Here is a 13787-nt window from a genome sequence, read left to right on the forward strand (position 1 = left end):
CTGCTTATGGTGCCCATGAATGGAGTGGTGAAAGGGGGTGAGGAATAACATCTCCCCTTAAATATATTTGCGCTGAGGAACCATGCAGGGAACAGCCTGTTATTTCATCCACAGCAGATGGTGAGGTATATTTTCGGAACCATGAAAGATTATTATCAGACAATTATGTTTCCCCACCCCTACATCTTTAACTGAAAAGACAAGCACCACATTTTATATATCACCACCCGATATTGCAAAGAAAAGAGATAAAGCAGTGCATCTATTACAGTGAATATGCGGGTGACTGTCATGCATTGTTCTGGAAATGAAACAGGACTCCCGCAAGCTCGTTTTTATATTCTTCTGCAGAGTATTGAAGGGCATGCTTTCTCCATAACCCACTTTGGGTTCTGATGCCACGTTACTGTGTCTTAAAACTTTATTAACAACTATCAAATCAACGTATGTGTCCAATGTAGAACACACATTAAAAAGTTTGGCCTAATGTGATACAATGCCTGAAATCATACTAAACGCTGGTTTACTCATCCATCTGTTATTGAATGCAGCACAGTGGGCTGAGTTTGTACAGCACCTGAAACCATAAAGAATAGTTTGCAAGTGCCTGGAAGATGTGTGAACCCTGCCTAAAAAAAAAAAATTATAAAAAGCGATCTTAGTAAATTAAATAGTTACGACTTTCCTGGTTCCAGAGTTTTTTTTCAGTCTGTGCCAGAAATGACTACAATTTATCAACAAGGCTTTGACACACACACACATGCATACCTTTCCTAGATATTACAATATTCTGAATACTCCCAATTCCAATTAACTTCAAAGTCAAGTAAGAGCAACTTCCAGTCTGGATAACTAGTTATCCTCCTCCTTAAAAGAACAAGACCTTGTAATGCCTTCCACTGACAGAATGTGTTGCTCTCTTGTGAAAACCATATATCTTCCTTCCACAATTATTCATGAAGAGAAGAAGCGAAATAATAAAACTAAAACAACAAATAGAACCAGGATTGATTTTAAATACCAGAGGATCAGAAAGGATGGGTAAATAATTACTACCCTCCAGCTTCCTGATTATAGCTTTGATTTTTTTTTAATGTGATCAGCTTTGATGCATGAATTGCTAACAGACACAATAAGTTTGAAAGATAACAGAAAACGCCAAGATTGGAAATGCATTCCCTGTTAGTTGTTTCATGAGTATGGAGATGTGTATGCTTGGAAGAAGTATTTGCTCTCTTTTTTTCTCAATTGCTTTAAAAGGAAGGGAGGGGGGAAGAGGGTAGAAAAAATGCCTGAGCAGTTTTTTGCATTCATTGGTTTGTTAGTAACATACATGGTCCAGCCTATAAACAGCAGCTCAGGTCCACTTGGTGTACAAGACCAATGTCTTTCTTAACCCAGCTTGTTTCCAAATCAAGGTATCCATCAACCTTTGAAAATTAGCCCTAATGGTATTCCAATACTCAGATGCCTACCTCTGTTAAAAGGGCTGCCAAGAAAAGCCCAAGAGAAATGGCTGATGGTAAGGCAAGAAGAAATCCTCCTCCTCCTCATCTCAAAAACATTTCACAAATATTTAAACATCTCCTACATGGAATGGCCAGGAATGAAACTTGGTCCATTTCACACACACAAATGCTCCTTCACAGAACCACAGACAAACTGAATTGGAGCTAAATCTTATTGACTTGTAACAGGGACAGGCAATCTTCAGGGATTGACACTCAGCATTGTCTTTTTCCATGCGTTTGAGAGAGAGAGAGTGAGGGAGAGAGAGAGAAAAGCCATCGTTGGTAGGACAATTTGGCAAAATAAGTAGAGCTATGTCACGCACTTGGTTGATGGCAGGATTTTCTGTATTTTCCTGGATTTGCAGGAAGAGTTGAGGGGATCTTGGGTTTAAGCTTGCATGTGGAGTTCCGCTATGATGTTCATGTGTGTTCCAATGTAAAATAATGGGAACCCCTACTGCCTATGTTCTGGAAGTTGGGGTAACCCAAGGGCTACAAAAAACAGAGGTTGGGGCATGTAGCCTTTGGTAATTCACCCCTAATCTAGAAGAAGGTGGAGCTAAGAAAGGATTGGAGATTCTGAGCCAGGTGCCAATAGAACAGAGGAGAGTTAGATGCAGAACAGTGTAGTAAATACTTTTTTTATAGCAAGGGGCCTGTTTGTTTATTGGTGGACAACAGCAATGGGGACATCCCAGTAATGTAACTGAGGCAGGAGCAGAATTTTCAGCCTCCCCCCTTTTTTTTTTTACCATTGTAGGAAATCTGGATTTAAAACAGCTGTGATAGGCTTAACATGCTTATCTACTTCTTAGTTCCCAAATGATGAGAAATTACTCTGTGCTCTGGAGCCACAAAAAGAGTTCTAAGACCACATATGGCCTGCAGGATAACTATTCCTCATCTAGACACAGGACTGCTGTGTTTTTCAGAATGCCACAAAAGGAGAACATAAACTACTCTGTAAGCAGTAGCTGGACGCACTAAATGTCATATGCTTATTTGATCTTTATTTGCAGGTTTCTTGTCGTATTCCAGAGCTTTACATCTTTTTGAGTTGTGTATATGAGGTCTTCCTCCAGGCTAGGCTGTACCAGAGCAAGCTTCCCCACAAAGTCTTACCTTGCACAATGAGATGGACCCGGGATGTTTTGGGGTGATTATCTGTCTGTACGGAGCAAGTATAGGGTCCCTCGTCGTACACATCCACATCATTTATCCGGATGGCATAATGGGTTTTGGTGTTCGCAATTAGCTCCACTCGGGGGTCCAAACACCACTTGTCATTGCCAGCATAAAGAATACTGCTGCGGTTGAGCCAAGCTACCCGAGTCACTCGATTATCCACAATGCATCTGGAAAGAAAGAAAGAAAGAAAGAAAGAAAGAAAGAAAGAAAGAAAGAAAGAAAGAAAGAAAGAAAGAAAGAAAGAAAGAAAGAAAGAAGCAGGGATTATAATCTGCAAAGGAGCCTTCTCAAAGTTGCCTAATTTCTAAGATCTCTATCCCTTTTCTCGCCTTTCCACTTTTTGAAGTTTGGCTGCGAGCAGGTGGTTCTGGAAGTCAGTGCCTCAGTTATCCCAAAGAAAAAAGAACCAGCACTTTACGTAGAACCAATGGCTGCATTCAGAATATAACCTTAACCCTCAGATCCATTCTGGAGATTTTCCAAAGAAAGGAGTATCAATTACTTCAGAGTTAACACAGCTTCAAACTCTTGTATCACAGCCCCTCTGGCACTATTCTTTGTTGATTGTCTCAAAGCTTCAGTTCTTCAGTCACTGTCAGTATCTGGTTCTCATTTATTTGCAAGTTCGTTCAACTCTTCTAGTCTTCCTTACTTTTTCATTACAACGAGAAAACCTCTTAAAGTGCCAGGGCATATGATGATAGACAACAATTTCTGGATCCCAGCTTTAACCACCTTGGATTAATCCAAGGCGGTTAATCCAACTACAATCCACCATTCCTATATGGTAATTTGATGAATTCTCTTAAACTGCTGCAAAGGATCTTCTACTCTTTAGACCACAAGACCACAATCCTTGATCAGAGTGGTTGTATGCTTGTATTTCAAACTGTACTGATCTACAGTAAGCATTGCTGAAAGACAATGCATTGAGCTAGGCTTTGGGGAACTCATATATCCTACCTTCTCCTATGGACAAAATTAAACATCTAACACAAATCTGAAATCTATCACTGAATCGGTAGTCTGTTGATTATCTGCAATTTGCCATATTAACCAAGTTGCATATGACACGTGTGCATGATGGGGAGGTTGGAAAATTTAATAAATAAATAAATAATAATAAATAAAATAAATGAGATGATTGTTGCAGGACCCTTCCCAACAGAATGATCAAACAGGTATGAAGATTAGGCCATTAGAAAAAAGCACCTTGGTTGCCTTCACATGCTTTCAATTAGCTTTGACTTCATCAAACACTGAAATTCCTCAAGGATATTTCCATGTTATACACTCAAATTAGCTCCAGCTCACAGTTCCACCCACAGACCTCAGGGAGAAATTTCACTGAACCTTGTGGGATGTATGTCACAATCTCAAGCTGATGCATAAGCAAAAGTGGCAATCAGAAAGCTGCAAAGAGACAGTTTCCAATCACTAATGATTACACTATATACTGCATTGACTACAACATTTAATCAAACCAATTACTTAGACTATCAATATACCATTCCTAATTCTGCTTTTCACAGGTATTACCAAGACTTTAGGTAGACTAAATATCTGTTTAAAATCCATATCTATCATCCATCCATCCATCCATCCATCCATCCATCCATCCATCCATCCATCCATCCAATCAAACAGTCCACAATGTCAGCATCTCAAGTACTAATGCTTCGGTCCACCTCCCTCCAAAGTCCTCAGGTTTGAAGGTTTGAACCTTCCAAATTCAAAGTCCCACTGGGCATTTCTGCAAATGCAAAGTATTTGCCAGTGCACACTTAATGTAACCTTGATTCATAGGAGGAAGCTGCTTCTAGAAATATGTATAAAGAAATTATAGTATTGTGTCATTTCTCTTTCTTGCACATCATCCACTTTGTAATCTTGTTTCACCCGTCATTTATTTGACTGATTTTGGGTTTTCTCTATGGCCCTGAATTCAAATCTTGAATGCTATTATTAAACAGAGGCTGAGGAGCATCATTTGGAGAGCAAAATCTCCCAGCAAATATATTATCTTATGATGGGGGTCATTTTAAAACACGCTTCATATTTAACAGCCTTTGTAACTCAACGGAAAGGCTACGTTAAAAGACCAGTGACAGGAGATGAAATGCGGGAGTAAAGACTGCTGAGGCTAAAGATGGTGACTGCATTTTGCTCACAGTATTCAATTACTTTTGGGGATGGGGGATTATGATGGCGATGTAAACTGATTTTTGAGTTATTCACAGATGCATAATTGAATATTACATAGATGTCAGCCAACACAAGAGAGTTAATGGTCTGCAAGTCAGATTGCTAAAGTCAACGAACCAAGTCTACTTTCTCCATATTGAAAAGGAGGACAGCAACCTTTTCAAGATGTTACAAGGCTGGCTTTAGCAGAAGCACTTAATTGTGACTCAAACTTGTATGACTCATTCCTTTCAATGGGGCTTATGTAGGGCAGCTATTGAAAGATTGCTCACTACTTAAAATATATACTGTCAAGATGGCAGGAAAAAGGCCAGGAAGCCATTTGCTACTGATGAACTAAATATGGCAGTGTGGACACATACGATGAACAATATAGATGGCACTGCCAGATCTACAGGTGATGTTTCCTTCTGCCAAGCGTGAAAACAGAAATAATGCTAGCAGATTACATATAAGTCCATGTGCACACATGAACACACACACACACACACACACAAAACCATACATTCTTGCTCTCTAGGAGTCTGCCTGCAGGGAAGCAGAGAAAGGGAAGTAGTGAAATGAAAATTGCATGAAGGAGGTCATGAGATGATTAAGCAAAAATTGCCAAAGCGGAATTCCCATACTGAGAAATGTTGTGTTTCTCTGTATCAACAACCAGAAGGGCAACAGTGTAAGAGAGAACTACTGATTTCATATATTACTCCCAGGCTTCTAGAAGACATCTAGTGGGCCATTGTGGGAAGCAGGAAGCCCCAACCCAGCACAGCATCTCTAAGGATTAATGGTGCTTTTAAAGCAGAACTTTGGGGGTGAAGTCCAGGGTCCCACTCAGCAGAAAAAGCAAACGGAATCTGTATGTTGCATGTCACATTTAAGCAATTTCCTCACCAAATGCATGAAGAAGCAACACACTTTTTCATCATCAAGGGGGCTCCTGGAAAACCATTAAGCAAGGAAACTAAAAATTAAATCATGACCACCACTGCTGATGACTTTTGTTTACGCTACAAGGCAGACAATGTCAGTGAGGCCTAGGCCCTTGGGGTTGTGTCCATGGGTCAGAACCTTCATTCTGCTTCATATCATGACAACCAAGAAGCACAGTCTGAGGTGATCAGAGCCTCACTTGTTCCAGGAGGGATCCATCAGAAGATACACTAAGAGGTGTTTTTCTTTTCTTTTCTTTTTACATCAAGTCCCAATTCTTCCAACAAGACTTAATTATGGTCTACCTGGCTATAAGTCTGTTGCCCTTCCTAACCACGTGATGCATTCTCTCTCTCTGTTTCTCTCTCTCATACTCATATAGACAAACTTTCCACAAACTCTGCTATTAATATTTCCCCTCCTCTGCTTTAGGGCCCAGTCGCCTGTTCTTTGCCTTTCTTGACAGCCTACGCTCACAACAGCCCCATCGGTATCCTGCCTCTCACTTTGCTTTTCAATCTGCAAGATCTTGCTGTCTTTGGCAACTGCTGCAGGAACAACACAACAATGGCAAGCTTAGAACCGGCCCTTGTTACCCCAAACTCAAGCAACTCAAAAGTCCTTTTATATATCTGCATGCGTGCACATGCATGTACACACACAATCTGAGAGCACAATCATAACAAACAGTTCAGCCTGTGATACCATGGTAACAAGGGAAAAAACAAGCACGAGTGGCACTTTGGGGTTTAAAAATAAAAAGGCAAAAAAGGTTTTGCCACAGTGGCTTTTGCTGGGAGAAAAGGGGGGGGGGAACCCACCATGTCGAAGATGACATGTCTTGGAAGAAGCTGGAAAGACAATGGAGCTCAACTGATTTATAATACAGAGCTTTTTTAGTTTTATAGAACATTGTCTAGGAACAATCTAAGCTAACATTGCAGCTCTCACAATCATTGGCCTTCCTTTTGTTTTGAACAATGGCCATAAATATATTTAGAAGCACTCAACAGTTTGTTTGAATTTCTCCATAGTTTAAGGGTAAGAACGACTCTTGGATTGTTTTGGAGGCTTCAGGTTAAATCGCCCTCCTGTCTAGCCTCTTCTGAAGTTTCATCACATTGGAAATTCCCCATTGCAAAAAGGACAACCTGTGAAATCTGGCAGGGAAATCCAGTCACGGGGGATCTGATATTGGTTCCTCTCTTTAAAATCACACACTTGTCTCTGAGCTTAAATGAAGGATCTACGGAATCTTATGGCAAGGATAATCCCGGGAGCCTTTGGACTGCAGATGAAAAAGAAGAAAAAGCTAGATTTAGACAAGTGTGAACAACTGACAATCCAAGTAATCCAATCCATATTTGTTCAGACAAATATGGGCAGCATCATTGTGTGATTCTGAGTCAAGTTAAATTCTCCTTTAGACAATCTATATGAAGACTCATTAAAGCAGCCTACCCAACTGTTCCTTTGTCAGGAAAGAAATGTAAAGCCAGACTTAAATTGATCACAAGATGCCTTCCTTCCTTCTTCCAGAGAATAGTGAAACTTTCTATCATTTTTGCCTATTTATGTGGGGGGGGGGAATGGACTCATATTAGCTGAATTCCTTGTGAAGGGTACACAGCATATTCAGAATGATAAGCACCATTGCTACCACTGCTGTTGTCATTTCCAGGAAAAAAAAATAGCCAAGACTAAATTGTGTTCCTGCTATTCTAATGGGGACCTACCTAACAACTACTGGATTTTTTTTCTCCACTAGGAGAAAAATTTGAAACGTTGCCTCCTTTTCCTCTCTTTGATTTTTCTGTCCACAAGCAGATATTCTGGAGGCCATGTGCACATAGCTCTTGAACCACATGCGTCAGATATGGCATGTACAAAACATATACTAAGTTCAGTGTGCAGTAACAGCTCCATTTTTGATGCATGATGAAAACTGGGGTCTTCTAGTATATTGCTATATGCCACCCAGCACACAACTCTTCCTTTTTTCTCCTGAACACAGCAAATGAAGACTGCAAATCAATATTCTGGCACAAGACATTAATCCAGCCTTAGAGTTTCCAGCAAAGAGTTCCTCAATCCTCTTTTCCTACACCCGCGCAGGAAAGCACAAATGTGAGGAGAAAGGGAAAATGTCACCACTGAATAATCCATCCCAAAAAATGCTTTCTCCCAATATATTCTTCCTTCTTATGCAAATCACCTACATTCCAGGAAGTTGGGCTGAGGAAGGCAGATTGTTTCAACCCAGCAGGACACAAAAGAAATGAATAATATTAATCAGGCCTGGCAAAGGAGCAGAGCAAAACGTCCCCTTTGATTGCTAAATTGAATTGTGCTTCATGCCATCTAGGAAAGGGTAAAAAATCAATAGGAATAACTGGGCTTCTTGAAATCCTGGGCAAGATTGCTATACTTTCTCTGAAGATCTTAGCTGCTGGTCCAGCAAGGAAAAGGTTCTCATGATTAAATCTCTGTGCGATTCCTACATTCAGTGACAAAGATGTACACTCCATCACTTTTATGTAGTAATCTGAGCACTGATGTGCAATGGTAAAGTGGACACTGCTGATAACCACCTGACACCAACTACAAGCTTCCCATACAGATTGCAGACAATGTGCTTTCCTGGATGCTGAATTCACACTTGTTCTGCATTTGCACAATACCATGAACCATAAACTAACCAAATGTTTGCACGAGCCTAACGCTCAAAATGGAAAAAAAAGTTTAAAATTAATAAAGTTTAGCAGAACTTAGGTAGTCATTAAGTCCTTAACTGACCTGGTTACATGTATTTAATTTTTCTAAGATGTGTCTGAATGATTATTTGGACAGCATATATGGTATGAGCCTAGCAATCATTGACAGGGATATACACACATATCTAGGAGTTTGGATTTATAATGTGGGGGAAAAAGTGTCTTTTCTGGGCTATAAAGTTCTTAGCCAAAGAGGAAGCCAACTGTTCTTAGCCAGGGGATGGAGGATAAGGCAAGGAAAGAAAAGAAAAGAGAGAAAACAGGTCTCATCTTGTTCTTTTTGTCATCATTGTTACTCCCAAATCAGAGAACAAAGGATAGCATTTTCCAAGAATCCTCTTGGGAACAATAATGCTGCATGATGATGTAGTGTCATTTTCAGAGGGCTCTGGAAAAATAAAACTTTTTCTAAGGGTTCAGCAGCTGACAGCTGGCAAGAAGAGCTCTAGAACAACCAGAATATTTTAAAATCCCTCTTATCCTCTTGCTACCTATCTAGAAGCATAAGAAATGGACCAAAAGGTGATGCTTAAATTTTATAAAAACATAAATGTGATTATATATGCGATGGGTTCTGGCATATCATGTTCCACTTGTGCCAGAAATAAATAAAGAGAAGTCTGAGAATCTGGGATGGAATCTAGCAGATACACATCTCATATGCTTCCCTCCTGAATGCATGTGACAGATAACTTGTCAAGTATCAAATTTCTCCATTATTGCCTTTGTGCTGGGAATGTGATATACCATTAAGCTGACAGAAAATAACACTACACATTAAATGTGCAACAGTGGGCTTCTGCACTGCAAAGCCGAGCTTCACATATATGTGTCCTAATCATTCGAGATGCCAGAGTTGGGAAAATTGATTTCCAGATTAAAACAAAAATAGTCGGCAATATTTGGAACACAGCCTCCGAGTTTCAGCAGTGTCACTGACAAATCTTTATCTTGATGAAGCCACTGTCGTCTTACAGTAATCAAAATCTTGGAAAACTGTACTGCCTTGTGGATTTAAAAGGGGGAGGAGGGAATGACAACACCTTGAAAGATGGAAGGGATCTTAACTTAGACCTTCACAATAACCCTTGAGTAAGGTCATGGTATCTTCACCTAAATTCCTCCCTTTCTCTCTGACTTCACTGGACACCTCAGCACACCCATACATTTTGTCCTTGTAATGGATACACAAAATCTAGATGACTGTAAAAACCACTGTCAGTTTTGCTTTGGCAGAGAGGTTGTCCTCAAGCTGATGTCACTGAGATGTGCCGCTGACCCTTAGGAGCTGGCAAAACCTTGAGCTTTCCAGACATAAAATGAAATGCAAAAGATGAAAAAAGAAAAGGGAGAAAAGATTTGTGTGTGTGTGTGTGTGTGTGTGTGTGTGTGTGTGAGAGAGAGTGCAAGAACGGCTATCTAAAGCACATTCTAAGCTATCTGGGAAGCTTTGATAAGACATCAGAGTTATTTTTTCCTTGTACTCAGACCTGGATCATTTGGGGGGGGGGGGAGAAAGAAATTCATCTATTCCTAATATAAATGAGACAGGAAATTTAACGAATATGGAGGTCACTATATTTGAGGATATGAAGTTGCTATTAAATAGGTGATGATACCTATGAGGATTCTTCCATAGCTCAGTGAAATAGTGTATATTTCACATGAACAAGTCTCTGGTTCAGGTCCGGTATCTCACCAGGTAGCACAGAAAGTCATCAGGTGGGACACATGGCATCTGTTGCTAATTACATGATTGCAATTCATGTAATATTGCAAGAACTTTCAATGCTACATAGCAGCTGCAGTTAAGTTTAAATCAAGTTCAGGACAGAACATGAAACCATGATGCCTGGGGAACATACACTTCCATTTATGCTGCGATTGTGACAATCCTACCTGCCCCAGTTTGCCCCAGGATGGATGTTTTCGTTTCTAAACTTTCCTTCTTAGGTCCAACAGAGTTGCAGCATAGTATGTAAACTAGCATCTGTGAAACAAAAAGGCTAAGTATTCTCCTTGTATATCAAGTCTCCATCCTGGAGACACCATCCCACAGTTTTTTAACTTCTGGTAATAAAAGAAGTTGAGTTGGGCTCTGCCCAGCAAAGCAGACAAGAGCAAGAGAGATGAATAAATAGCTCAGCTGATTAAAAGGCAGATTCTTCAGGGCTACCAGATCCAGGCTGGAAAAATCTATATATCACTAGAAGGTTGCAAGGAGGTCAAGTTTTCTGCATCTCTTTCCTGTCATCTAGCATTATCTGGATTTTTGCAGTCCAGATCTAGTAGCTCTATGGAGTGCATGGCTTTATGTGTGAATGGGGTGGAGCATTAGCAATCAAATGGTAGATTGTTTCTTGACAGCCACTGGTACTGGCAAATTTCTGAGCAGAGAGCGATTAAGTCCTTTCAGAAGAAGCTCTACCTAAGGAGCTCACGTATTCTAAACCTCAATGGTTTAAATCATGGGCTTTGGTGATAGGGACCCTGTCAAAAGGAGGAGGGGGACGGGGGCTCAGCAATAGTGCAAGGCAAGTTTAGGTTAGTTGGGAAGTAGAATCAGCTGTACTGATTCAAAAGTTACCTTCTTTCAGCAGCCTCTTCCTAGTGTTTTCCCAAAGCGTTAACATGGTTTCTACCAGTACAAATGCAAACTAAGGAAGAAATTTCCAAACAGGTTGGGCCAAAATGGGAGAGATTTCACCTTCAGTTTCTGAACCACCATTCACACAAAACCGGTGTGCCCATTTCAGTCATATTAATTTTGACTGGAGAGTTGGGATGGAAGAAAGGTGAGGAGCAGAGGGAACATCTTTCTGTGTTCACACTCCCCTACCCTTGAATATGCATTCAATAATCCTTCCTTCGGAATAGGCACGATGGCAATCCAGTTAAAGGCACCTTATTTCCACCTTAGTTGGCCTTTACTACAGCAACACTGATGTCATTGTACAGCAAAGTCATTACTAGCCTGACTTTGTAAGAATGACGGCCAATCACATTTGGGTATGTGGTGGAGAATTATAAATGAAGGCGTACAAAATCTCTGCCCAGAGGAAACTAGAATGCATAGAGAAGTAGAGATAACCTGAAGAAGGAATGCAGGAGGAGTTACATAAACACTAACTTAGCCCTGAAAGAGAGGAGGAGATGAGGAAGAAACTCAAGATGTCCCCACCTTGATTCTCTTGGGTATAGGAGTGGGGAGAGAGAAACTTTGCCAGGCGTTCAGGATTCTGGTATTATACCCTATAATAAAAGCGTTCCAATGGTTTCTGTTTCCTGACCTGAAGGCTGACAGGATGCCTGTCATTAATACATGTGTGTATCCCACTTCCTCTCTTGAAAGTTCACTGTATTTATATCCCATCTTTTCTCTTGAAGGCGCAAAATGGTATATACAATCTTTGTCATTTTATCCCTACAACCACCTTGTAAGGAAAGCGGGGGTGAAAGAACAGTGACTCCCTGAAGACATTGTAGGAAGAGAGCCATGTTAGTCTACGACAGTCCAAAATTAGGGGGGCTCTGGTAGCACCTTTCCAGACTAACACATTTTAGTCAAAGGCATGCACTTTCATGAACTACAGCTCACTTCATTCTACTCCATGCATTGCATGAAGTGGGCTGGAGCTCACAAAAGTGTGTGCCTTGTAATAAAATGTTAGTCTGGAAAGGTGCTACCAGACTCCTGAGTTTTGATTGACCTGAAGTCATCCGATGAGCTCTGTGGTCAATTGCGGACTGCAACCTGAGTCTCCCTGGATGGAACCCAACCCTTTAACACTGAACTCAAAGCACTAATTTAACATATCATTATACACTGTGGCTTCCACCCAGTATGCTCCAGTTCAAGCTATGATGTGTCAAGGCCAGTGCCAATAAATGCCTATGTTGCATTCTTCCTAGAAGACAATGGTTCACCTCCTTTCACATTACTTTCTCAGTTGTCAATGTTTCAGTGAGTGCTGAACTCTCTCAATTATGAGCCATTCCCCCTAAATAAATTCCACATCTGTTTTGTATAGTTGACACTAATGGCCTGCAAATAAAGTCAATGCATTTCTTTCAATAACTGCAGGGACCGGGGAGGGGGGCAGTGAAAAGAGATTGCATTTAACTAGGCTCAAAGCTCAGGGAGCCTATGCTCAGCTGCTATGATCCGAAATGAGGCACTCAGCTTAAATATATAATGGAAAATCATCATAACTGAGTGGGTATTTTTTTTTTTTTTTAAAGTTCTAAATGGATTTTCAGAGAGCCAGGACGGCACAAAATGCTGTAGGTCAGGTTGGGCAAGTAATTGCAGAGCTGTGGAGTTGAAGCCCCAAAGAAAAGAGAACAGAATATAGCAATGCCGTTCAGAATAACCTGTGCTAGGTGGCACAGCGGTTGGCATAAGACAAGGCACAGAAATCCTTTAAAGAAGCTAATCCTACCATCATAAAGGGTGGGGGGAAACAGCCTTGGGAAGAAATTTGTTTCCCCAAAGTGCAAAACCAATTACATTGTTTACTTCCCCCACCTGCTTAGGTTAGAACTTTGAGTGTTGGGGGGAGGCTATCCATTGTTATTGATTTTATTTATTAAACATATTTCTCTGCAATCAGAATGACTCTTGGCAGCTCACATACAATTTTTTAAAAGACGAGTTGTCTTGAAGTGATTGCTGTTCACCGCAGAAGACCAGGAGAAGATTTCCACTGAGAGTTGATGGATAAAGTGAGTCTTGGAGTTAGAATGGGGCAATGCCCAATTTGTTCAAGCCAGAGAGCCTCGTGGGTGATGATCAGAATCTGTCCTGTGTTGAAAAAGTTCTTGTACCTGCTCAGAGATACCTAACTTCATTGCCATGATAGATGAAAAACAAAGGAGAAAAACAAAAGAAAAAATAAAACATATTCCCATTTTTTAGCAGAAGGTTCCTCATCTGCAGAAGCTGGATAAAGTGAGACTGTCTTGGTCCTTAAGAGAAGTGTGCTTGCATGTCCACCCCAAAGGACTAGCAAAATCTTAGCTTGCGACAATATTGAAAACAAAACTCTGCTGCTTTGGGTCCTATCTACAGTCAGTCATCTCTCCAGCTGTCCTGCTGTTTGGTTGAGTTCACTTTTTAATCCACTTATTTCAGATTTATGACTCTGGGACTCTCTGGGGATAGCAGGAAAATGCCCCT

General features: G+C 40.6%; 1 protein-coding gene across 2 annotated transcripts in view; it reads right to left on the reverse strand.

Moving 5' to 3' along the window:
- Positions 1-13787, reverse strand: part of NTM (neurotrimin) — a 610388-nt gene that overhangs the window by 110080 nt on the left and 486521 nt on the right. For both annotated transcript variants that reach the window (XM_088139030.1, XM_088139031.1), the window contains one exon: positions 2634-2866. In XM_088139030.1, coding sequence (XP_087995156.1) covers positions 2634-2866 — 233 coding nt within the window. The remainder of the gene's footprint in view (positions 1-2633; positions 2867-13787) is intronic.

This window comes from Python bivittatus, unplaced genomic scaffold (assembly GCF_059951505.1).
Source record: "Python bivittatus isolate LINGU-HERP-01145 unplaced genomic scaffold, Pbiv_v1 ctg000320_np1212, whole genome shotgun sequence".
NCBI lineage: Eukaryota > Metazoa > Chordata > Lepidosauria > Squamata > Pythonidae > Python > Python bivittatus.